The sequence below is a fragment of the Barbatula barbatula genome (genome assembly GCF_947034865.1).
Source record: "Barbatula barbatula genome assembly, chromosome: 2".
NCBI lineage: Eukaryota > Metazoa > Chordata > Actinopteri > Cypriniformes > Nemacheilidae > Barbatula > Barbatula barbatula.
Genome location: NC_136767.1, coordinates 6,531,151 through 6,557,555, shown reverse-complemented (window position 1 = coordinate 6,557,555; position 26,405 = coordinate 6,531,151). Strand labels below are relative to the sequence as shown.

At 43.2% G+C, this 26,405-nt stretch overlaps 1 protein-coding gene across 1 annotated transcript in view; it reads right to left on the bottom strand.

The window, feature by feature from the left end:
• Positions 1 to 26,405, bottom strand: part of ank1a (ankyrin 1, erythrocytic a) — a 155,217-nt gene that overhangs the window by 38,824 nt on the left and 89,988 nt on the right. Inside the window, exons 32-37 of the mRNA XM_079481249.1 lie at positions 26,249 to 26,377; positions 21,498 to 21,617; positions 21,323 to 21,407; positions 21,119 to 21,193; positions 6,099 to 6,230; positions 1,670 to 1,831 (exon numbers count right to left, since the gene is read on the bottom strand). Of these exons, the coding sequence (XP_079337375.1) occupies positions 1,670 to 1,831; positions 6,099 to 6,230; positions 21,119 to 21,193; positions 21,323 to 21,407; positions 21,498 to 21,617; positions 26,249 to 26,377 (703 nt within the window). The remainder of the gene's footprint in view (positions 1 to 1,669; positions 1,832 to 6,098; positions 6,231 to 21,118; positions 21,194 to 21,322; positions 21,408 to 21,497; positions 21,618 to 26,248; positions 26,378 to 26,405) is intronic.

Here is a 26,405-nt window from a genome sequence, read left to right as displayed (position 1 = left end):
ATGTAAACCTGAGAATGTCAAGTTTATTCAAATCAAGTTTATATGTATACGCACGTTTCTATGGGTATACTGTATGTTTGCATGAACATTACATGCATATGCAAGTTATTGACAAGTTTATATGCATGCTGAATAACAAGATGTTTTGGTATGGATTTCATATTAGTATACACATGTATTTCACATGTATCTGCTTGAACATCCAAAAGTACACCTATATTTGTGAGTAATTTATATATGTATGCACATTTTTTATATGTATTCATAAGAAAAGTTTGATTTAAACCCTACACGGCACCTCATACTCTAGGTCAGCTAGGTAGCTGATGGAGACAAGAAATATAGACAGAAGCTCTGAACATTTCACCAATCACAAAAGAAGTGGAAACTCGTGAAAATGGTAAGGGGTGGGACATTTCTGACATACGCTCTAAGTGGGTGACAATCACAACAGCTTGACCAATCAGAGCATATTGGAGAGTGGGAAACGGCAAGAAATATCCAGCTGTTTTCATGAGAATGGAGACAGGGGCAGCTAGCCAATCAGATTGAATCGAAGGGAGGGAAACAACAGGAACCATTTTAGGTTAAAATTCTAAGATGTTTGGGTTACTGTTGGGTTGCTGATGCTGGATCATATGAATTAGTCACAAATTAACAGCTGGTTGGGTTGTAAATATTTTTAATAATTATAGTATTTCTTAAGGATTTGTTGTATTTAAAATAGTTTTTTGTATATTTATTTTTTGCCATGTTTTGCCTTTATTTAGATAGTACAGTGGAAGAGAGGACAGGAAGGGAAATTGGAGAGAGAAGTTAAGAGTTAAAACAATGCTAAGGATCATCTTTTTGTTGTGAGTAAATGTTGATTAAATACCTTTTCAATAGTTAAATTTGAGATTTGTGAGGTTTAATGTTTTTAATATCTTGTCAGTATCAAGTTTAATGTTTAGAGTTATAGTTTTTGTCAGGGCATTTCACACAGACATTAAAAAACTTTGAACTTCCTATAGAATTTGTAAGTTACTATATAAATTATCAAAGACTTTAACAAATCTTTTTTGCTTTGTTATATGTAATTACACATGTTCATCATCTCATAAAAATACAGCAATTCAAACCCAAAACATACATTATTTTGTGTTTACCCAACAATGACCCAACTCTTACCCAAATCTTACCCAACTATGACGACTTTTGCTTGGCAAATGCAGAAGCGTAAAAAGGGTCCATTTAATTGGCCTTTGACAACTCCAACCCTTATCAAACTCACTGGATTCAGCTAATCAAGATCTTCAAGATAACTATACATTTCCAAGCAGGTGTGGTTGGAGCTAAACACTGCTGGAGAAATTTAATTTGAAAATGCTGCTGTATAACATTATAGTATATTTTCCATGGTATTCATTTCACCTAACCAGTCAGGACGGGGATGTGCAATGGTGGATTGTATATTAGAAACGTTTTTTCCAATGTCAGGTTAGGACACGATCGATTGATAGATTTTTATGCAAAAGTCGATAGATAGTGTGTTCTTTTAAATAGTGACCCAGCAGTTGGGTTAATGTTCGGATATTTTTAACCCAGCTCTTTTCAGATTGCAGCTTTTTGGGATTATTTGATGAGTATAAAAAATATCAGAGAGGGAATTTTAAATGATATCTCTTACCATTTGTTATGCCAGAAGATAGATGGTCTCGGTCATGATGTTTAGACATGTAAGTCTCTTGTTCCCAGCCCCCCTGCTGACCTGTTGCTGTTCTATGACCCTCCAACATGTTCACAATGTCTACTCGGTCAATGCTCTTCAAGGCTAGGTACAGGCTGTCCACTATAGTGGTAGACAAACACATGATGGTGAAATGAAGAAGGGGAAGACACGGCTGTTGGACTGAAAGGACATGAACACAGATACAACACTGACAGAATCAAAGGATATCAAGACACTATTAGGAACGACATTTAATGAAATAAATACCAACAATTTAAATTGTAAACTTTCAAGTAAAGAATACAGTAACATGTTTCTTGTGAAATATTCACATATTCAACAGACATTTTTAAAATGTAAAATAACTTATGTTTTTTATTTACTTTATTGATTACCAAAACCTCTCAATTGCTCATGTTGGAAGTAACATGCGTATATTTAAAATGATTCACGTATGTAACCCCAGTTCCCTGATGGAGGGAACGCGACGTTGTGTCCAACCAACAGATGGGGTTTGATTTTGTGAACCTATCAACTCTGATTGTACTTTTTAAAAGGCCAATAAAATTGGCGAATGGTATGACGCGCCAGTCTCCGCCCCGTACATACGGGTATTTTAGCAAGATGGCATGCCCATTCATTCACATTTTGGGCAGAGGAAACTTCGAAGCATATCCCGGTTGCTGCAGCGGGCGACGCGTTGCGGCATAAAGGACACAACATCTCGTTCCCTCCATCAGGGAACTGAGGTTACATACGTAACCAAGACGCTCCCTTCTCAACGTTGTGTCGAACCGACAGATGGGGTTCCTATACGAAACGCTACTAAGCTTCGCCGTATTGCAACTTCAAGTGGCCTTGGGCAAGTCACAGGAGAGTGCTGCCATGAATCATGATCTTCCAGTGAAAAAGTAAGAGAGCTTTTACCAATGGCCATCACAGGCGGAAGCCTCTCTACTCTAGATACGAGATGGCAGCCTGGCACCGTGAGGGACACTGGGAAGTACAGAAACCTAGATAGAGGATCATGCGCTACAACATCCTAGATAGAGGAACATGCACTAGATAGAGGAACCTAGATAGAGGAACATGCGCTACTCCGACACAATGTCTCGAAGACCACATCCTACCATCGGGAGGTGAAATGAGGAAATTACACACATGGTCTCGCCAAATGGGGAGAACTCATGGGAGAATTGTGCAAGGCCCCAACCAGGGGTGCACAGGGCAGTGGAGTCAACCGTGGGGAGGTCACAGTGAGGAAATACATCAGATGGGACAACCCAATGGGGGAGTCACTACCTGTGGAGCATCAGCTCAAGTAAAAGGGGTTCACCTCGAGAGAGAAACTGCCCTATTCCGAGCTAGGTATACGCCCCGGGCACTCCGCCCGGCTTGTAACCAGAAGAGATGCTTAGAAATGGATGAAATCCCTGTACTTCACCCAGTGTGGGAAGTAGGGAGGTAGAATAGAGCACCAACAATGAGGCTATACCCTGGGTGGATGGGAGTGGCACCACGTGGGAGTCACCTGGCCCAAACTGTAGGCACTCGTTGGACACAGAGAGTGCATGTAGATCCCCTACCCTCTAGGATAGCTGTCTTCATCATCAGATGAGGCAGAGAGGCCTCCCCCAGGGGCTCAAACCGGGCCCTAGCAAGGCCCACAAGGAACACGTTAAGGTCCAAAGAGGGTTCAGAGCACTGAATCTTCCTCGCGCCCCTAAGGAATCTGATGATCAGGTCAACCCGTTTTTGATGTAAGGCAACATACATTTTAAGGGTGGAAGGTGAGAGACTACTCTCTAGCCTTTCCTTGAGAAAGGACAGTACAACACTGACCACACAACCCTGTGGGAGGCACACCAGGATGAGAAGAGGCGCCACTTATACGCATAAAGGTTACAGAGGTCTGGCCTCGGGTGCCAGACCACACCCTTCCCCTGAGAAAGCAGGTCCTTCATCAGGGGAATCGTCCAGGGGGAAGTTGCCGTCAGAAGCGTCAGTCTTGTTGGGCCAATAGGGTGCAACTAGCAGCACTGATTCTCCCCTTCCCTGCTAAAGTAGGCTCACTGGGGAGAAGGCATACTTCTGCTTGTCCCGTGGCCAGCTGTGCGGTAAGGTATCCATGCTGAGGGGGCCCTCGTCAGGGAGTACCAAAGCGGGTAATGGGCGGCAAGGAAGGCAAATAGGTCGACCTGCGCCTTCCCGAACTGCGCCCAAATCAGCTGAACAGCGCAGGGTGGAGCCTTTCTCCGTGGAGCATAACCTGCCGAGAAAGCCCGTCGGATGTCCGGTTGAGATCGCCCAGGATTTCAGTTACACGCAGGGATAGTACTCTCTGCTGACTCCAAAGGGGGAGGCGTCGGGTGAGTTGCAACATCTGCCGTGACTGAACGCCACCCTGGCGGTTGATGTAGGCCACGGGAGCTGTGCGGTTCAGGCGGAGCAGCACATGCCTGTCCTGAACGAGGGGACAACCTCTTCAGGGCAAGACAAGCAGCCAGTAACTCCGGACAGTTGATATGCAACTGCAGGCGGGGGCCCGTCCAGGGACCCGATGCTGCATGCCTGTATTACACACGGCACACCAGCCAAGCAATGAGCCTTGAGACCTGCCTGAGTTGGATTCCGGCACACAGGGAGGACACATCTGTATACGGGTCTAGGGTGTGAAGGTAGCAAGGTGTGATGGAAATATGCTTCGTGCCGGTGTGCCACGCTCACCAAGGAACTCGACTCTGAAGCCAATGCTGAAGCGGTCTCATATGTATCAACCCTGAGCGGCACCACTGCCCAGGAGCCTCTAAAAAACTTTCAAGGGGGCCGCTGCCTGAGGAGTGACAGGCAGCGCAGCACTGACTGGGCGTGTACGCTGGTGAGGCACGCCAACATGGTGACCATCTAGTTCCATACGAGATAAGAGATGCTCTGCTTGGGGCAGAGCTTGCTCCTGTCCCAGTTGACCCATAGGACCAATGAAAGGAAGCGTCCTTCAGGTTGAGAGCCACGAACCAATCCTGACGTCTGACAGACGGATCATCCTCATTAGCCAACTGGACGGACTGGGGAGCTGTAACCAGGCCCCGAGACACCGTGACAGAGGAACTAGGGTAGCGATCTGCAACATCGTCCCCGTAGGGGGAGGTTCTGTGGCTGGCAGAATGGCTAATTTGCAGAGGGCAGAGCCCTGGGGTGGCGAGCTGCTCCGTGAATTCACCTGCCTGCAGGCTCTGCTGCCCGACTCACCCTTGAGTGGACAGTGATGAGGGGAACGGAATCGGCATGACGCAACGAGATGGAAAACTTTTTTTGAGAGTGAACGTTGCCAGTACCGTCGTGGTACGGCTCGACAGCAATGTAGGGGCCTGAGTCCCCCTGGGCTGTCCCCGTCAGGGCCGCTTGGTACTTTTTGAAAGGCCAATGAAATTGACATTGAATCACCGTCAATCAAGTTCTCAAGATCAAACCCATCTGTCGGTTTGACACAACGTGGAAAGACCGACAAAAGGGAACAACATTTTACCGCATGCAATGTTATATGTGACATCTATTTTCAAAGTTCAAAGAACTTAAAAAAATAGTATTTTCATTGTGAACAAAAAGTAGGTATTCATCCAGAATGCCTAAATTTTTTTTAAATATGACATGTGCTCATGAAATTACAATCTGGTGAATATTCCCCATTAGACCCACCTCCTACGCCTGACAGTCATAGCAAACACTGATAATATTTAAAATTATAATTACTGTCTTCTGACTTATTAGTTGCAATATTATATTGAAACTATTAAACCACTTTATACCCAACATTGGCATACCCCCCCATTCTCAATGTAATATCTATTTTTAAAATGCAATCCAGGTTTTTTTTTCAATTTCAATGTAAGGTTTGGACACGGAACTATGCACAGCTGATACAATCTAAGGAAACCGCAGTGGTAAAAAATAGCAAATGCTAAATAAAAACCACCACTGCTGTATAACTGTGTAAGTGTTATTCTTGTTTAGTACCACCTGTATAAGCATAAATTATGATTGTACTTAATATAAAAGTGCTTACAAGTCAAGTGATTCCACTCTAGAGAAAAGAGAGGCTCAATCATCTGACAGTGAGAAAACATGATGAGAAAATAAAAAACATGATGAAAAAAACAGGAAAGAAAATAGGAACGTTTCTATAGTAACTCTGGTTTTGACAAAACAAAACCTAAAGTATGTGTGCATTTGGTGCTGAAGGTAGAGTTTTGTAGAATGAGGGTTACCGTCTAGTCATGAGCAAAGAATATTGTGGTCATCAAATCATTGTATTGAGGTCTTTAAAAAGGTAAAATTCTACAAATTATTTTTTATTAAATTAATAATAAATAGACATTTTGACACTCACTTTTGGCTCTCTTCCCCTCTCGAGTGGCCCACAGGTTGAGCAGTGTTGAGCTCTGTTCTAAAAGGGAGTTGGGATTCTCCACACGGATCTTATTTATTTCATCAACATTGAACTGCAGTTCACGTCCCAACTCTGCATAGGAATTACATATAGAACATTATGGGCTGAGTGCTATTAAGCATTCTTTGTTTTTATTGTAGCACTTATCCATTCTTATTATTCTTTACAACAAATTGGACATGCAGATTAGCATACATAGCATCAACAACTGACTGAGTGCAATAAAGGCTTTCCTGGCTACTTCTCTCTGACTCCAAAATTTTGAGCCAAAAATATTATTTTTTTAAATCAAATCATTTAAAATCATAGAAGTTTGACATTCAGTCCTTCATTCTTATTATATTCTCAATGTTTCCGATATATTTTTTGTAATTAATTATCTAATTCAGTTTTAAATATGTTCTAATATGATCTTGGCATATTTAAACATGCTCTAAACTAGTTTTTGCATTGTTGGTAATGGGTCGTTAATTATTTGTTTTTTAACTCTTGCATAATGATTTTTCGTTTTAATATGTTGCCATAAAGTTGGCTTATTTTAATATTTTTTTTTATTTAGTTATATGGAAAAAGTGGACTTTTAATAAACTTAATACAATGACCTTTACCTAGACAAGTACGTTTGTAGACAAATGGTGACGTGAACCAATGTTAAAACATTTAAATTGGACATTTTAATAGTTTGACAATCAGATAAACTATAAGCCAGACAGATAGATAGATGACCATTGTTAACGTGTTTTAGCATGTCCCTTATAGAAATCTGACCAGTAGCCTTAATGAGCTAGTTGCACAAATCCACCATATTATATTTCCAATCAGCGAGTGTGGTTAGGCTTATTTCCGTTCGTATAACACTGTATGTGAAAATAAAGATTTTTGGCAAACAAATATGAGCGTTTTTTACTGGTACGGGAAAATAATGACAATTTTAGATGGATAGATTTTAACATTATTTGTGAGACGAAATTCATTTTTGGGTGAACTATGCCTTTAAATGTTGCCCTGTGCCCTCGGTTCTGTGTTTGTTTGGTTAATAAACCTTTGCAGGCGTAATTTTGAAATTTTATATTTTAATGTTCGATGTGTTTTACAGGAAGCTTGACAAAATATTCACTTACAAACCAAATTACATGAAAACATGCAGAAAAGACTGTCTCAAAGTGGCTAATCGATACCAGGGACAGGGAAGGAAACCGTGCTGCAAGGGCACGTGGATGAACAAGATAGGTAAAAGTCTTAAGGTACTCTTTGTTTTTAAATCTTGATGTTTGGCACCAAAATGCTAACCTGACAACTCTTGTTTTAACTGTGAAAAGTGGTATCATGGTTGTGTAATTATTGTCTTTTCACAGGGCTGTTGGGAGAGAGAGGACCAAGTAGCTGCACAGTTTTTTAGTTAAAGGTTCAGGGCTGTTAAGTGTTTAATTGTGATTAATCACATGCAGAACAATAAGTTTGTTTCTACATAATATACAGCGGGGAAAAGTATTTGACACATCAGCATTTTTATCAGTAAGGGGATTTCTAAGTGGGCTATTAGTATATTAGTATTTCCTAATATATATATATATATATATATGCATGTTTTTATGTACTTATATTTAAAAGTAACTGAAATTATACAAGCATTTATTAATGTTCATATTTTTCTTAAAAATACACATGCATGTCTGTTTAAGAATACAATGATACACAGTATATGTGATACACCTTTAAGTGACGGTACAATTTAATGATTAAAGGATATGCGCTAATCTGGTAACATGTAACGTTCATTAGAATTGCGACTGCTATTGTGTTGTACCATATAAGTTAGGGGGGAACCAAAGAAAGCGGAACCAAAGTGCGGGTATTGTTGCACCCCACCACCTAAGAGGCGAACGCCTTCCTCTTCTCTCACGTTGAGATTTGGAAATAAAGATGGCGGTTTGCTCTTTCTCTCACTAACATACGGATTCTGTCTTCCAGGCTGACATCAAGAGAGTAGTAAACCCCAGTTGGAAAAAGAAAGGAATCTTTTTGTTACTCCAGTGACTCAATTTTTGATACTCATAACATATACATACATATATTATGTAAATACAAACTGTTATTCTGAATGCGATTAATCATTTAACAGCCCAGATATACATGTTATGCCAAATGTTTTCAGTAGCTTCGAAAAAGATTCATGTCTATTATAAAGTTGTAAATGTACATATGTTAATTTAGGGATTTAGCGTAAAATAATGTAACCCATACAAAGTATACAGTATAAACAAATAAATTAGCCCATATGTATACTTATTGTGGCCCATAAGAAACCACTATAAGACCTAGCTGGGTCCCATCATTAACCCACCTAGGCAGACTCCTGTAGACACCAAATGGGAGTTAGCTGGTTAACCCAAATGGGGCCTATATGGTGTCCATTAAGGGCCAACACATGTGGGGCCACCATGGAAACTGTGGACAAAATCTCACAACTCAAACAGTATTCATCCTCTTTCTAGTCACAGCAGTGTTGTCAGTGTGCCAAAAGTTGTTTCGAACCGACAGATGGGGTTCGCCCTTGAGAACCTATCATCTTCTGACTATTTTGAATAAGCCAATGAAATTGGCGAATTAAATTTGCATATAAAAGGGGAGCCGGTGTGCTCATTCATTCACCTTTTGTGCTGAGGCGCCTTAGAGCATCTCGAGACTGCTGCAGCGGACGGCTATTGTTGTGGCATGAAAGACACAACGTCCCGTTCCCTCTATCAGGGAACAGAGGTTACATACATAACCGAGACGTTCCCTTTCTGTCGGTCTCTCGACGATGTGTCGAACCGACAGATGGGGTTCCTATTGAAAACGCCACAGTACTAGCCACGTCACAATCTATAGCGAAGCGACGTTGACTGGCCTAGGCGAGTCAGACGTAAGCGCTGTCGCAAGATTGTAACCTTCCAGTAGGTAGGCAGGGGTCCCAGAGCTTTAGCAAAGATGGGTAGCCCCTGCCCTCGGCCATCTCAGACGGCTCCATTGGCGAGAGCCGTCCGGTACCGTAGGACCCCTGGGTAAGCGCTATTCCCTCAATGGGGAGGTGCGCTACGGAAACCACTTCCCACCCTCGGGGGGGAATACAGTGGAAACATCAACATGGTCTTACCGGTAGGGAAGAGCTCATGGGAGGTATGTGCGGGATGCCGCAAGGTGGCTGTCCACCTGGGGAAGGTCATGGGTTCCAGGAGGGGAACCAACTCATGACGGAATCTCAGACGGAACCACTCTGCTGGGGGGTTACTACGTCTGGAGCACTGAGGTCGGTTAGAGCTACACGTGGATAACTCAGCTTGGGCCCGCCAAAGGTGGCAGGCTGCTCCGCTCAACCCGCTGCCTTGAGTGCTTAGTGATGGATGGACTGCCTATTCTTCGCCCGAGGGGAAAGAAGGGAGGTAGATGATTGCGCACTGACCCACCTAAAGAGAGGGATGGCGCTCCTCACAGGCGTACGCCCTACCGGCCGCCGGTCTCACCTGGTGTTACCATGTAAGACTCGACCTGACACCGGTTCCACGCGGATGTTGTAGAACCTCGCAAAGGTGTTGGGCGTAGCCCAACCCGCAGCTCTGCATATGTCTGCCAGAGAGGCGCCCTGAGCCAGTGCCCACGAGGAGGCAACACCCCTAGTGGAGTGTGCCCTCACTGCCAGCGGGCACGGACAGTCCTGAGATCGGTATGCCATCGTGACGGCGTCCACGATCCAGTGCGCCAGTCTCTGTTTGGAGACAGCCCTCCCCTTCTGCTGACCTCCGAAACAAACAAAGAGCTGCTCAGAGCATCTGAAGCTCTGCGTGCGGTCCACGTAGAGGCGCAAGGCGCGTACTGGACACAACGCGGATTGGGTTGGGTCTTCCTCCCCGGTGGGGAGCACGTGCAAGTACACCACCTGGTCCCGGAAGGGAGTGGTGTGAACTTTGGGCACGTAGCCGGGATCCTGTCTCAGGATCACGTGAGAATCACCGGGCCTGAAATTTAGCCAATCCGTGGACATGGAAAATGCTTACAGATCCCCCACCCTCTTGATGGATGCGAGCGCCACCAGGAGAGCCGTCTTCATCGTAAGATGAGAACGAGCAGTCTCTCCAAGGGGCTCGAAGGGAGGCCTCTGAAGGCCCGCCAGGACCACATTGAGGTCCCAAGAGGGTACGGAGTGCGGGCGAGGTGGGTTAAGCCTCCTCGCGCCCCTGAGGAACCTGATGATGCTGCCCTAGAGGTTTTCCAGCAACTGGCTTGTGATGAGTGGCGATAGCGGCTGCACACACTTTCAGTGTGGAAGGGGAGAGATTACTCTCCAAAATCTCCTGCAGGAAGGACAGTACGTGCCTGACCGAGCAATTCCGTGGGTCTTCTCTGCGAGAAGAACACCAAGACGAGAAGAGGCGCCACCTAAAGGCGTACAGCCGCCTTGTGGCAGGTGCACTAGCCTGAGTGATGGTCTCCACCGCCGCGGGGGGTAGACCACTCAGGATCTCATCGTCCCATCCAGGAGCCAGACGTGGAGGTTCCAGAGGTCTGGTCTCGGGTGCCACAACATGCCCTTCCCCTGCGAGAGAAGGTCCTTCGTCAGGGGAATTGGCCAGGGGGAAGTTGTCGTCAGAAGCATTAGCTCTGAGAACCAAGTCTGGTTGGGCCAGTAAGGCGCAACTAGTACCGCTTGATGCTCCTCTTCCCTGATCTTGCACAGGACCTGTGCAATGAGGCTCACTGGGGGGAAGGCGTACTTCCATTTGTCCTGTGGCCAGCTGTGCGCTAGGTACATCACACTTGATGTACCAAGAGAGGGCCGTCGGTTTTCAAGTGCACGCCCAGACACACTAAAAGCACACTCGCAACTAATGCTGGAGGCTGGAACACACAGAATCTTCCGTGCAAGGGTTGCCATCTTTGGATAGAAGTGTTCTCATACACCTAAAACGTTTTTGTCACTATCGTGCATGGGAGTCTTTTTATTCAAGTAAATATCCAACTCATCCGATGTGATGTGCTGGTCGTCCACAACATCCTCCCATTGGCTGAATTTCCCCGATGGACCAGCCACGGTCACACACTCAGAGTTTGTTTCTAGTATACTGGGATGGGGGTAGCTTTGCAGCTCGCTTCTGGCATTTCTGTATATTTCTTCTCTCTCCCCGTTAGTAAACATACGGAGTTGCTTAAACTTTGGCCACAAGAGTACACCAAGCTTCGCATAATTGTCAAGTACAATGCGATCACTCAGAAAGTTTTCGGCTCTGCGTTTGAGGATCTCCAGTGCTTTAGGGTCGGTCGGTGTAACCACACAGTGCTGAAGCAGTGTAGATTTCCATAGAGCCAGAAGATGGATTGAGTTCGATGCGATCAGTTCGTCGCTTGCCTTTTTGAACGGGGTTAAAAACTGAACAAGCATTTGGAGGATTTCTTTTGAGATGTGGCTTATCTTGTGTATCTCTCCTCTTGTCATGAGAATTCTTTGAACATCACCATAAGCATCAAGTATGGATTCCACCATTGCGAGTTTAGTGTTCCAGCGCGTCTCGCATTCCTGTTTGAAGGTGCGTGTCAGATGGAGCTGCAAACCAGAATGCTTAAAATATGTTGTCAGCGACTTACACTGATTGATGCACGCTCTTACAGGCTGTAGTGAATCTTCCTCCTCATCATCATTTCCCTTCTTAAAAGTGTGTTTCAGTACAGTGTTGAGAACATGAGTGTCGCAGCTTCTGTGTTTCCAGCTGCTTAGAGCAGCCTGTACATTTGCTCCTTGATCCCTCACAAACACTAGTTTTTGTATTTCAGCGGGTGACAGTCCGAATTCATTCAATTGTTTCAACAGTTCTATTTTTATGTTTGCGGCCATTTTTGATTCGAACGGGAAAGCACATGTGCATATTACCCGGCTCTGAAACACCCAGTCTTCGTCTATGAAGTGCAAAGTGATGCACATGTAGCTGACCTTTCGAAAATCATCAGTCCACAAATCAGTAGATGCTCCGCAAGAAAAGCCTTTATCAATAGACTGTCTGACTTTGGTAAAAGCTCTTCTTTCAAACTAACGCACCTATCCAAAGTAGCCAGAGAAACCGTAACACCGGAGGGAAGAAGGTCTTTCACGTCACAGTGGCCGTGCGTAGCTCCAATTTCGATCAAGTTCTGTGCTAGTTGGCGAAATGCATTTGATTCAAACATTCGATATGGTCTGAGATCTTTGGCACAGACACGAACGCAACTGTTGAGAATTTTCTTTTTACAGTTGGCAGGTGCTCCTCTTTTTACAAAAGAACGAATGGAGATTTGCGTTGTTTTCTTCTGCTGACATGATCTCTGGTGCTTCAGCAAATGGGATGTGCCAGTTTTAGCTGAATCAAATCTAAATAAGGTATCACAGTCTACACATTTAGCTGCACCGATCTTTTTTCCATCCTTGTCAACAATTACAACAAATGTTGTCCATACCGATGATGACCCTGGATGTTTTATTTCTGTATATTCGTCATCTTTCAGCTTTTTAGCGATGTCAGATATTGCCTCCATGTTATGCTAATCTGACGACACAATTAGGACCAAGGCAATCGAGGCTTTGTACTGTGTACATTCAAAATCGATTGACAGATCTGGCTCAATGTTAATTAGCCTACCATCCAACCTCAAGATGTCGCAAGAGGAGAGTTGGTAACTACACGCACACAGACGAGCGACACGCTGTTATTGTATAGGATAGTTCGGGTCTTCCTCGGGTCAATTCAGCAAAAAAAAATTTTTAATTTATATTACCCGAGACCCGAAGACACTAATAATATACCCGACCCATGTCCGAAGCTCCCGTGAATCTTTTAGACCCGAACCCGCTCGGGTCTCGGGCCGGGCCTCGGGTTTTTGGATCTAAGTGGACCCGTGAAGACCTCTACCCGTAACCCCAAACGGTCCAGGTGCCGGAGCACCATATCCCTGTGCGTACACAACAGATCTCGCGAGTGAGCCAAGATAAGCCAGTCGTCGAGATAGTTGAGTACCCGCACACCTCTCTCCCTGAGGGGAGTGAGGGCGGCTTCCACGACCTTCGTAAAGGCCCATGGGGACAGGGACAGACCGAATGGGAGGACCCTGTACTGATATGCCCGTCCCTCGAAAGCGAACCGTTGGTACGGTCGGTGACGAGGGAGAATTGAGACATGAAAGTACGCGTCCTTCAGGTCGATAGCCACGAACCAATCCTGACACCTGACGGATGTCAAGATGCGCCGCTGCGTGAGCATCCTGAACGGCAGCTTTTGAAGGTGCTTGTTCAGGGTACGCAGATCCAGAATGGGGCGCAACCCTCCACCTTTCTTGGGGACGATGAAGTACGGGCTGTAAAACCCGCTGGACATCTCAGCTGAGGGGACGGGCTCGATCACTCCCTTCGCCAGAAGGGTTGCCAACTCCTCCCGAAAGGGGCCCAGCAGATGTTGGGACGGGGCAGGGACCATCCCTTTCCGACCGGCCAACGATGGAACGGCTGGGATCGGGCCCGATCTCGACGGCCGAAAGGCGGGCACAGGTGCACCGCGACTGCACGTTCGACCAGGGGGACAGTGACATAGCCTCTAGCTGCCCCACCATCGAGGGAAGAGAGGGTGAAAGAGTCAGCTTGACGGGAGCGAGCCGAAAAGGGGACACTCCAGGTCTTGCTGATCTCCTCATGGACCTCGGGAAAAAATGGTAAAGGGGCCATGCGCGGCTTGGAGTCGCGCTCAGACCCGATGTACCAATTATCCAGCCGCAAGCGCTGGGGCGTGGGCAGTGCAGTGCACTGCAGCCCGATGCTTGCGGCGGCCCGAGAGAGCATGGCTAACATCTCGACGTCTGCCTTCACCTGAACTCTATCTCCCGGAAGGAATCGTCAGGGTCGGATGCCAATAAGTCGCCCTCCGATGCTGCGAGGGACATCTCATCTTCGTCACGCATCGTGTCCGATTGCGTGACGGAGGAGTAAGACTGTGTGGTACCGCCTTCCCGGGAACGGCCAGACGAGCGAGACGGGGCGTGAACGGTCCGTGAGCCATCGGCTGACGGTTTTACACTCACGGTAATCCCCATGCCACCCAAGCTGCTCGCCGCCACTGACGGCAGGGCCCTGGCCACTGCGGTCGCAAAGCGGCAAGCAGACGAGGTGGTGGCTGGCTCTCGAGAGTGGCTGGCAGTGCGGGCAGGTTGACTCCACGAAAGCTGCCTCAGCGTGTTGGATCCCCAAACACCTGACGCAGACATCGTGTCCGTCCCCCTCCTCGATGAGGGAGTCGCAACCACGAGAGCAGCAGGACATGCCACGCTGAAGAAATTTGCTCTTTTAGAAATTATCTCTTTTTCGAACACCTCTGGAACTGCTGAAACGCCGGGGGAATGATCACTGGAAGTGACAATACGCAGCACCACGTCAAATTATCAGCTTTGGAAGTAATTCGCTGCGAAGGCTCCGAAGAACAAAAGGTGAATGAATGAGCACGCCGGCTCCCCTTTTATACCCGGAGCCCGGCATGCAAATTTCATTCGCCTTTTCAAAATAGTCAGAAGATGATAGGTTCTCAAGGGCGAACCCCATCTGTCAGTTCAACACAACGTCTCGTTCCCTCCATCAGGGAACTTGCCCTTTTGGTCAAGTCTGGTTTCTCCCAACTTTTGTTCTCCACATGTACAGTATACACAAGTTTTAGTTTCTTGCCACTGTCAACATATTGTTGGCATGTTATAAGCAACATGATTGAAAAGTTATAACATGACAATGTTATAACATTATGGTAACATGTTGAAACATATTTCTAATATACTTGTCATCATACAACTAGCATGTTTTAACATGTTGTAAATATTTTACTTCACCATTTATTATGTTGTTTATTTTAAAGTAGCAGAATGATGTTAGCACACCTTTACACATTCATAAAATGTTTCAACAATATGCTTATGAAAATGATAACCCAGTTAGCAAAGGTATGTCTGTAGGATGTCTGTTAAAGATCTAGAGATCTGGAAAACATCTACCGTGTAAAAATATCATCTTAGAATGTATGTAAAACTGCCTTTTCTAAAGCATAAACATCTTACAGACATCTTCAAGATGTCTATATAGCATCTGACAGGAGGCATCTCAGACATACGGCAGATGAGCAAACATTCAAAAAATACATCTTGCAAATGTAAATGCGGATGTCATATAGATGTATGTGTGCTATCCTCAGGAACGCCAGAGGAGGCATTTAATAAACTTGCCATGCGGCAGCATTGGCTAAGACAAAAGAACACATCTTTGCATTCTTTTATACACAGCATGGATAATCTATCACATATTCTTGTTAGATACTTGTTAGAGACATATGCATTCTGAATAACAGCTATGTGTTTTGTTAATTGTTTACACCATCATTCAATAATTAAAATATGAATGAATAAATGCATGCAAGATGTCATGTTTGTAGTTCATACTTTTAGGTCAATGCCAAATGAAAGTGGTTTGGGAAGTCAAATTGGGTTAGGTAAACCACAAAAGCCATATTTTAATGTCCTACTTTATCCTACGTAAATGAGTTACATACAGATGAGAAATGGTGAGTGAGCCCCCTTGGACATCAGCAGCTAATCACAGCACTGGAATGGAGAAACGCCAAATACAATCTCCTTCTTATCTGAAAGGGCTTAAAGGTACCTTTTCAGCAGAAACTCTAAGTTTCCGCTAGAGACTGAAACAGATCACCAAAGTTCTGGGTCTCCAGCCAATGCACCCAGAGACTGCAAGATCAACTATGTCCCAAGTCTATAGTCCAGTGAGACAGCAACAAATGTCTGCAACAAGGTTGAGCTCAGGAGCACAAACCTTTACTCTGAGGTACCTTCATTGGCATGTTCTAGATTATTGGGACCTTTCTGCACCAGCCTCTAGGCCTCATCTGCGTGTTCCAGATTGGTAAGACCCTATGGTGCCTCAGGAGATCACCATCCCACAGTGCTTTGTGTTCAAGGTTGTTAAATGGAATCCGCTTCCTTCCTCACTGCAGCCCAGCCTGACCAGTGGAAAACGTTGCCACCACGAGACTTCTCATGATGACTGTCACTTACCAGACCTCTTTCCAGAGACCTTGGCATTAGTGTGTTCGATCAGTTTATCTTAGTTAAACTTTATCTTAGTTGCCTTTGATAGTGCATACCTGTACTTGGTTATGAGATGTGCAACAACTAGATGGTTAATAATTTGTTAAACTTAAACATAAGGTTTCCACCTAAATACAGAGAACATTCATCAACCACTTTTATTTTCTATTCTTTGTACTTTAATTTCCAACCATACTATCTTTAATCATTTAAGTTGTTGATTTCCAATCTATCTTTTGCATATGTCTTCTATTTAAACATATGTGTCTTCCTTGTGTTGACAACACAAATGTCTGCAGGCCCCACAAACTTCTTAGTTTTTTGAATTAGTCAAACTTCTGTCATTTGAATAATGAGAACATGCCCTTGGAACAAAATAAGAAGGGAACTATGAAAGAAGCAGCTGCTATACACATCAAAAGTTTCACACAGTTTCACATAACTCAAAAGTTGTTTATAATTTAGTCATTTGAGAATGTATAGGAGGTAGAGGTGTGTTGCATGTTTAGTAGGGCTGTGCAATTATTTGCAATTGTTTTTCAAATTAAATGATGGTTTCCAATTCGATCCCAGGAAAACACACATATGAAAAAAAAGGTTCAGCTGAATGCACTGTAAGTCACTTTGCATAAAAGTCTGCCAGATGCATAAACGTAAATAGAAGCACTGTGCACCTATTCCCTTTGCAGCAATGCTCTTTTGTCCTAAAAACTCCCACCTAGGCTGTGGCATGTTAGTCATATAAATAAATGTTTAGGAGTTTTTTAGTTCTTGAGAACATAACACTAACATTAATTGTAATATTTAGTTCTTGAACAAGTGCATGCTGTTTCCAAAGACAATAGTGTTAAATAATTGTGAAATATAACAAATTATAATCAATAATCAAGAAGCTCTATTACCTAAGGAGAGTACATGTGTTGTAAGGGGAAATGGTATAAGCAAGAACAAGACCTTACAGTCCTCTGGTCAGACCCTTGTAAAACTGGAACTATTCTCTAATTATTAAAAGTTTGCAGTTGCACTTTGTTTAGCTCATATACAGTATATACTGTGTATACTGTTACATGCTTGTCATTTTGTTTTTTTATTCAGCGTTTGCAGTTCTACTGTTTTTTTACAGTATTCACAAAATATTCAGAGATTGAACATATGATTTTTTTACTTTGTGAACATAGTTTTAAGACTTTTTTTTCACTGTATGTATTGGCTTTTTTATCAGACTGATTATTTGTTTAGCTTATGTATGTTTATTAATTATCTAATTAAGCCTACTGATTTCTCAATTGATTTTAAATTTGATTGATTTATTGCATTAATAGATTCCACTTAAGAAATTCCTGCCAATTACTTTACAACACTTATCATTTTAAGGTGCATTATGCAGGATTTTGTTCAGCTACTGTTTGTGAGCACAACATTTGAACTAAGCCCCTCCTCTCGGCGGAATACCACCAAAAGTGAACATCCCCTATCATCAGCTAAATACTTACAGGCTTGTGAATGGCAGCCAAGTGCACAAGCTTGCAAAAAAGTATACTTTCAGCACTGAATTTACAAACATGGATGTACAAATCTATCTTGCAAAGCTTTTGTTTTAGACAAATATATATATACATACATATATATATATATATATATATATATATATATATATATATATACATATATACAGTACATATAAGTCAGTTCTATAGACCTCAACGGTTTTTTTTCTCAGTAGTAGTAGTAGTAGGACTTTGTGTATACATAAACTGCTGCTACATACACTGCAAGACACATGCCGCTAGCAGACATACCTGTATGCATATAGCAGATATATGTGAGCCCCCGCTTTACTGGGAACAAGCTTTTTCGTGATGTTTTGTTTCTGTATATTAGCATTTTTCAGTACTGCTTAACGGCTGCCGCCCACCAATCTGCAGTTCACTATTGGCTGGGCTCTACACACCCATCAGCCAATAACATCTCGGTTACGACTGTAACCTCTTTCCCCTGATGGAGGGAACGAGATGTTGTGTTGATGGAATGGTGTTTGAACTTGGAACCTATCATCTCCAATCGTACTTTTAAAAGGCCAATGATCTTGGAGAACTGCATGTGCATGCCAATCTCTACCCTATAAATATGGGTATAAATTAAGATGACTTGCCCAGTCATTCAGCTTTGTGCTGGGGAACCTGGGAGATATTTTCTGGTCGTTGCAGCAGACAGCGAAGCGTTGTGGCATGGGACTTTCTCATCCTGCCAATCTCCTGAAGGTGTTGTTGACAGAATGGGGTCCTTATAAGAAACACCACAGCACTTAGCCGCATCACAAGGTGTGTCACAGCTGAGCTTTTTTTGGATAGCGTAAACTTCCAGTGGGTGTAGTAAGGCGTCACCTTGAGTATGTCAAACGATGAGAGGCTCCTACCATCGGCTTTCACAGGCAGAGGTCACAGGATTACCAACAGGGGGACTGTAAAGTAAGAAATACGTCATAGGGGAATAACTACGTATGGAGCACTAGCTCAGCTACAGGGGTTCCCCTTCCTGAGGAATAAATCTACCTGTACCAGGCTTGGTGGACGATTCGCTCCGCCTGGCTCATTAACCAGAAGGAGTGCTTAGAGTTTGATGGAATGCCCAGTGGAGGGAAGCAGTGAAGCTGAAATAGCGCACTGACTCATCTGGCAGAGGGGAGAAGCGCTTTGCAGGCGTACGCCCAACTGGCTGCTGGTCTTACTGTTTGTACACTGTTCAGCATGGACTGACTCCAGCTGAACATGAAGATTATAGACCCTCGCAAAGGTGTTAAGCATATCCCAGCCTTTAGTTCTGCAGTTGTCTGCCAGTACCCACAATCTTGCGATCGATGAGCCATAGTAATGGCATCCATGATCCAGTGCACCAGTCTCTGTTTGGAGTCAGTGCCCCCCTTTTGCTGACCTCCAAAGCAGACAAAGAGCTTCTTGGAGCTTCTGAAGCTCTGCGTGATGTCCAAGTAGAGGTGCAGGGCGCATACTGGACACAACACGGGAGAGATTGGGTCTTCCAAGGAAGGAGCACCTGCAGGTTCACCACTTGGGCCGTGAAAGGAGTGGTGGGAACTCTAGGCACATAGCCATGCCGGGGACTCGAGATCATGTGTGAGTCACCCATCCCAAACTCGAGGCACTTGTTGGACACCAGGAGAGCTGCCTTCATAGTCCGATGAGGTAGATCCTAGGCCCTCGAAGACCCCTGTGAGATCCCAAGAGGGTACAGAGCAAGGTTGAGGTGGATTAAGCCTCCTAATGCCCCTCAAGAACCTGATGACCAGGTCATGCTGTCTGAGAGGCTTACCCCCACAAGTTTGTGATGTGCAGCAATGGCAGCAACATACTTCTTGAGGGTGGAAGGGGAGAGGTTGCTCTTGAGTTTCTCCTGAAGGAAGGACAGCAAATTCCTTGCAAATACACCGTCCTCACTAGCTAACCCGAAGGGTTGGGAAGCTCTAACCAGGCCCCCAAAATCCACGACAGAAGGACTAGCAGAGCATTCTGTATCACCGTCCCCTGAGGAGGAGGTCTTGTGGCTGAAGAAAGACCCCAGGAAGACAGGTGGACTGAGAAAAACATCCAGGGAAGCTTTTTTCATGACAGAGTGAGTGCATGGCCTCGAGAGTCCCTGTGCGACTCCCCAGCAATGTAATGGCTAGGGTCATGCCCAATGTCTCCCTTCGCCCGCCCTGTCTAGGTCGCTTCAATGTCTTCTTGGCGGGTAGCTGACAAGGGGTGAAACCACGGTGCTCTATGTCCTCAGGGGGACACCTGAGCAGGGAGCGCAGGGGCAGGTGCCACGGAGGGGCAGAGCTGCTGGGGAGCCCGAAGGCGGTAGGATCATGGCGGGGCAAGATGTGTTAATAGGCCTCTGCCTGCTTCTACACCACCGAGAACTGCTGTGAGAAGTCCTCGACGGTATCCCCAAATGCAGAGAAATGGATCTTCTCGCAGTCTCTCATCTGCAAAAGGTTCAACCAGAGGTGTCTTTTTTTGGACAATGAGTGTGAACATCGTACAACCCAGCGCACACATTGTCACCTTGGTCACTCAGAGAGCAAAGTCAGTGGCAGTGCGGAGTTCCTACATCAAAGCTTGGTCATGTCTTCCCTCGTTCAGTTGTTTCAGCACCTTGGCTTTGTGGACCTGCAGGATAGCTTTGACATAGAGAGTGGAGGCAGCCTGACCAGCAGCAGCATAAGCCTTGGTTGCCAAAATATATGCCTTGGTTGACCCCTCCAGGTGGTGGTGGTCTGTGGGCATAAATACACCACTGAATGAATGGGCACGCTATCTTCCTTTATACCCCTAGGTATGAGGCAGAGATTGGCAAACACATGCCATTTGAGAAGTTAATTGGCCTTTTAAAAGTATGACCAGAGATGATAGGTTCTCAAGTTAAAAGCTCCATTCTGTCGACACAATGTCGAGAGAGACAGAAAGGGAACCAAAGGTCACCTCACAGAAAGATTATAGTAATTTGATTTTAAAAGATGACATGTATAAGACAGTGTTTCTGTAGACACAAATACCACCACACATTTCTAATAGGTTAATTATTATTTTTGTATGGGTCCTTTTTTATTCTGCATAGCACACCATTAATGTAATCAGCAGATTCTGGATTGTTTAAAAGGTACATTTGAAAAATAAATGTGGGCCTAAATGTACATCAATTACTTCTTCCAAAATGTTATAGTCTGCATAAGAGATATAGCCAAACAGATATGATGTGTTGAAAAGACGTAGCCAGTTGAGCATTACGCATGTTAAGTCAAAGAAGAGCATTCAAACCCACACACTCACCAGCCCAGCTCAGGCCTAGCTGTTCAGCTACTAAAGCCATCTTTAGATCCGTCTTTTCCATGGCACTCAGTAATGCTGCAGAAACCAGACCACCATTGGCTCAAGATTTCAAAAATCTGACGCTGCAGCTCACATCATATTCAAAGCCAGGTCAGGCAAAGGTTGTGTGATATTTGGGGGCATAACATGCAGAAGATGTCTTACCTACAGCTGGCTCATTAAGAACGCTGTATCTTTCTCTTAGTGCCAAAGGAGTCAAAGTCTTGATTCGATCATCAATCCCTATGTTCTGTTACAAAAAAGGGGAAAATACATTATTGGAGAATATAATTGTACGTAATTATAGTGTAATGGTTAATTTTTTGTGGATATGCACTACCTTAATGCATGGCGGCATGGTAACGTTAAGGTTGCACAGCACATGTTGATTGTCCTCATATTTGGTTGATTTGCGGAAGAAAGACACAAAGCCAGAGGGCTCTTTACTGCTATCTCTCACCTAAAAGAAAATGAGGTAGATACACTGGATCACATCAAAGACTATAAAAACCAAGAAAGGTTCATTTGTATTAGCTACTATGAATGGGAGAAAGCCACCGGGTGCTACTCAGTTCTTATTCCTGCATCCTCAAGTCGTCTTAGCTCCACCCCTTTAGGATACTAGAGAAGGACTCAAAGATGTGAGGATGGAGGGCTTGAATTTATAATCAGATATGATAGTTAAGGTAGATAGAGCCATATAAGTAAATATTATTCTCTTGTGCAGCTGGCCAATGAAGCATTCATTAACACACTTCACACTTAATAAAACTCAACACATGTAGGATCGGAGAGGACAGCTCACTCACATGGGAGAGAGGGTCTGCTTGCTTGCATGTTTAAAATCACATGTTTATAATCGAATTAGGCTATGATAGGACTTCTTGTTCCTATGATAATTAATAACAGTGGCATGTGCGTGAGAAGGCGTATACTTAAGTTAGGCTGAATGGGAGAGAAGTCAGTTGTTGTGCAGGGAACTGTGCTTTTATTCTTCATAGCACTAGAAATAACCACAACAGTCTCCACTTCTTCCGCGTACAGCTACAGCATAAACAGCTGTATGAAAGCACTTTTTATATATATATCACACATTTAAGGTGAACATTTATAAACTCACAGGGTACACTACACTCTCCAGGCTCACAGAATCTATACCATCAATATTTTAATAATATATAAAAAATGAAGAGCTCTCTGAAAATCTAGGATTTCATTATGGAGATAAAGGTTAGTATTGTGATTTTCTATAGTTTTACAGCACGGCATGTGTGTATATTAGCATTTTTTGTTGTTTGCATGGGGTCTGATAGAGCGTTTGACGTCAGACCTAACAAGCAGATGGTGTGGCAGAAAGACTGATTGCAGCAGCTTTGCTGGAAGCTGTGTTCTATTTAAAATGGTTAGAGATAAGTTGTGCAGTTGATTGGACAAATAAACTGGGCAAGAAATCAGAGATTTCTTTTTACACACTGTCGAAAGCTAAAAATGAAGCAATTCATTAAAACAACTGAAATACAGACACTGAAATTAGTACTAATAATTTTTTGCGCGGTGACACATGCCTGCACGTTATAGTGCTGTGCGTATTATATATTTTTGAAATACCCGCATCATTTAAAACAAGCTTTCATTACATAGTACATTGCTTCATATAACAATTTACTTTATGATAATGAAGTAAGCGTAGGTGATTTATTTATTTATTTGTGCATTTGGCAGACGCATTTTGTTAAAAAAAAAACGTGCATTGCATTATACATTTGTTTTCGACAATCTGCAATCCCCTAGGATTGGACCCATGACCTTGGTGTTGCTAGCGCCACGATCTAACCACTGAGCCACAGAAATTTTAAAGCATACTAAAAGCCGCTAACTCTCATATCATTGCGTATGACTGTAATGAGCGAAGTGCTCTGGGCGTATGAAGTTATGGATCCAACTGTGCTGAGAGATGTTAAAAGAAGTCACATCATAATGATGATAGCATGCTCGGATGCAGATGATAATATACAGTGTTAGCGCAGGCAAGCGGGGGAGTTCAGAGCCCATTTTGATGCAGGGCACTCCATTACTTTAGTTTGTTTGTCTGTACATCTGTTAACTTATCAGAGATGCAGAACACCACCACACAGCAACTTTGTGTTTTGCCGGCCCATCCTTTTTGTCTGATTTTAAATTCAAGCTCAAATCACATTTACTTGATCAAATTGTGATGTGAAAGTTGCCCTTGTTACATTATTTAATCCCCTTTTCCCATTTGTACTATTTTTAGGTAATATTTTATGTCTTTTAATCCCTTTTCTTAATTACCAGTCTGTTATCCGGGGTTATTTAGTTTAGTTTTATCTGCCATGTACAGCACTTTGGTCAGCCTATGGTTGTTTTCTAATGTGCTATATAAATAAAGACAACAAACAAACAAACAATCTGTCAGTTGCTAACATTCTTCCAAATGTCTGCTTTTGTGTTCAACAGAACAAAAACATTTATGCAGATTTGGAACAACTTGAGGGTGTGTAATTATTGGCCGATTTTATTATTTTTGGTTGGAGTATCACTTTAAGTGAATATTTCCATGATTTAGCACAAATGGATGGAACACACAGATAACATTTCAAAAGAGTGCACAGTACTGTTGTCATCAACTGTGTCAGCTGCAAAGAGACAGTCGTTGTGCAAAATGCAAACTGATATTGTGACATGATTTTTATTTTGTTAAGTGTTTTGTTTTCTACAAAGGTTTGCACTCTAAATAGTGCACTCACTAGACTTCCTATTAGCACATATTATCAATAATATACAGTACTGCACACAATGTGAAACTCAGTTGACAGCTGCCTTTTCCTGCTTCAACTTCAATAAAAACGTATGTGAGGGATTCAGTTATGGAATTTAAAACTGGGTTACTAGGACTTTACTTATTTCTTTTACGTTATGCCAACTTTTTGAACAAACTTCACACTAGTCTACTTTCTATTATGTGCTTTAGCATTAAACATCCCATATTGGATTAATGCAGGGTTTCTTATTCTCATGGCTTAAAATGTTACTCTTGCCCATTGGCAAAGAGAGGGGCAGTTAAAAACACACCACTTTCTCATAAACTGCAATTCAAGAAAATGACCTTTGACACTTTGACACCTTGTGACCTTTGACACTTCAGGTTTCACTTATGAAGTTTGTGGTTATACCCCATATTCAGTTTGCCACCATGTAAATTATACATCACTAGGTATAAATGTCCAGAGCGTTGCATTAAACTGCATTGATTTGTACTGGGATGCAATCAAAACACAAAAATTATCATTTCACTAATTTCAAAAAGTCAGAGTAAATGTTTTATTTGAATTAGAAGAGATTTAGCACCTTGTTTTGAGATAATAGTAATTTTTGTGCATAAAATTAGCCTGTTGTAAGAACACTCTTGTATTCGTTGCTATCTATACAAACTGGACAGTATCCTTAGTTCATGTTATAACAGTGGCATGTGCGTGAGAAGGCGTATACTTAAGTTAGGCTGAATGGGAGAGAAGTCAGTTGTTGTGCAGGGAACTGTGCTTTTATTCTTCATAGCACTAGAAATAACCACAACAGTCTCCACTTCTTCCGCGTACAGCTACAGCATAAACAGCTGTATGAAAGCACTTTTTATATATATATCACACATTTAAGGTGAACATTTATAAACTCACAGGGTACACTACACTCTCCAGGCTCACAGAATCTATACCATCAATATTTTAATAATATATAAAAAATGAAGAGCTCTCTGAAAATCTAGGATTTCATTATGGAGATAAAGGTTAGTATTGTGAAAATACTGTTGTATGGTAAACATGCTTAAAAATAGCGATTAGCAACAGGCTAATATCCTAAATACATTTTATATAGATCATGCACTATTCTTAATCCCGAAACCTGTCTCTCTCCTCCCATCTATTGCAAAAACTCTTGAAAGGGCAGTTTTCAACCAGGTGTCTTCCTACCTATTCCAGAACAAACTACTGGATAACAAGCAATCTGGCTTCAAAACAAACCACTTCACTGAGACTGCACTGCTATTGGTCATAGAAGCACTGCGGCGAGTCAAGGAGGAATCTAAATCCTCAGTCCTGATTCTGCTAGACCTATCTGTAGCGTTTGACACTGCCAATCACCAGATACTGCTATAAACCCTGTCATCTTAAGGAATCTCAGGCTCCCCTCTCCGCTGGTTCCAATCCTATCTCTCCGGCAGATCATTCAGGGTGTCATGGAGGGGCGCGATATCCACTGCTCACCACATGATCATGCCGATATGCCTTATTCAACATTAGAAAGGTTAGACCCTATCTCACCGAGCATGCGGCACAACTCAAGGTTGGACTACTGAAATGCTCTCCTTGCTGGTCTTCCTGCAAAGGCTATCAAACCACTATCAAACTACCAAAAGGGCTCATGTGACACCCCTTTTCATCTCTCTCCACTGGCTACCGGTTGAAGCACGTTTCAGATTCAAGTCACTGGATGCTTGCACCGGCATATTTTCACACCTTCCTACACTCCATCAAGAACCCTGCGTTCAGCAAACAAGCGATGCCTTGTTTTGCCTCCTCTTACATTTACATTGACATTTAGTCATTTAGCAGACGCCTTTATCCAAAGTGACTTACAAAATATAATAAATAAATAAAAATTTAAAAGGTTATGTACATTAACCCTCTCTCTTTCTCTCAACAGCTTTGGATAAAAGCGTCTGCTAAATGACGTAATGTAAAGGTGAGAAGACCCATCTAATTTAAATAAGCCATGTTTTCCTTTGTTCTCAGTTGTGAGGAAATTGGTGAAATAATGTTTCTTTGTGTATTGATGTCAATGGCTATGCAAAATGACATGTAACTAACCCTAAACCACACCCTAATCCTAACCCTATAGTAAGTACATGTAGTTAATTCTTATTTTTATGAACTTAAATGTATAATTACACTGCAACAAAGGCACCTTAAAATAAGGTGTAACCAATTATCTTATATGGAAAAGTTAATATAGAGATAAGTGTGTCATCAGTAAGTGTACTGTATGTGGATTTTCTTAAATGGGTGTGACAACCTTTACAGACACAGGTAGTCTGTTGTCTTTGAAGGCTTGGAAAGCAAAACAGCGTGACTGCTGGGCAGCTTTTCTGACAGGGACCAAGTTTCCTGAACACTCCAGGTACAGCGGCATACCCTCCATAACCTACAGAACATATGCCAACCAAGAAGTT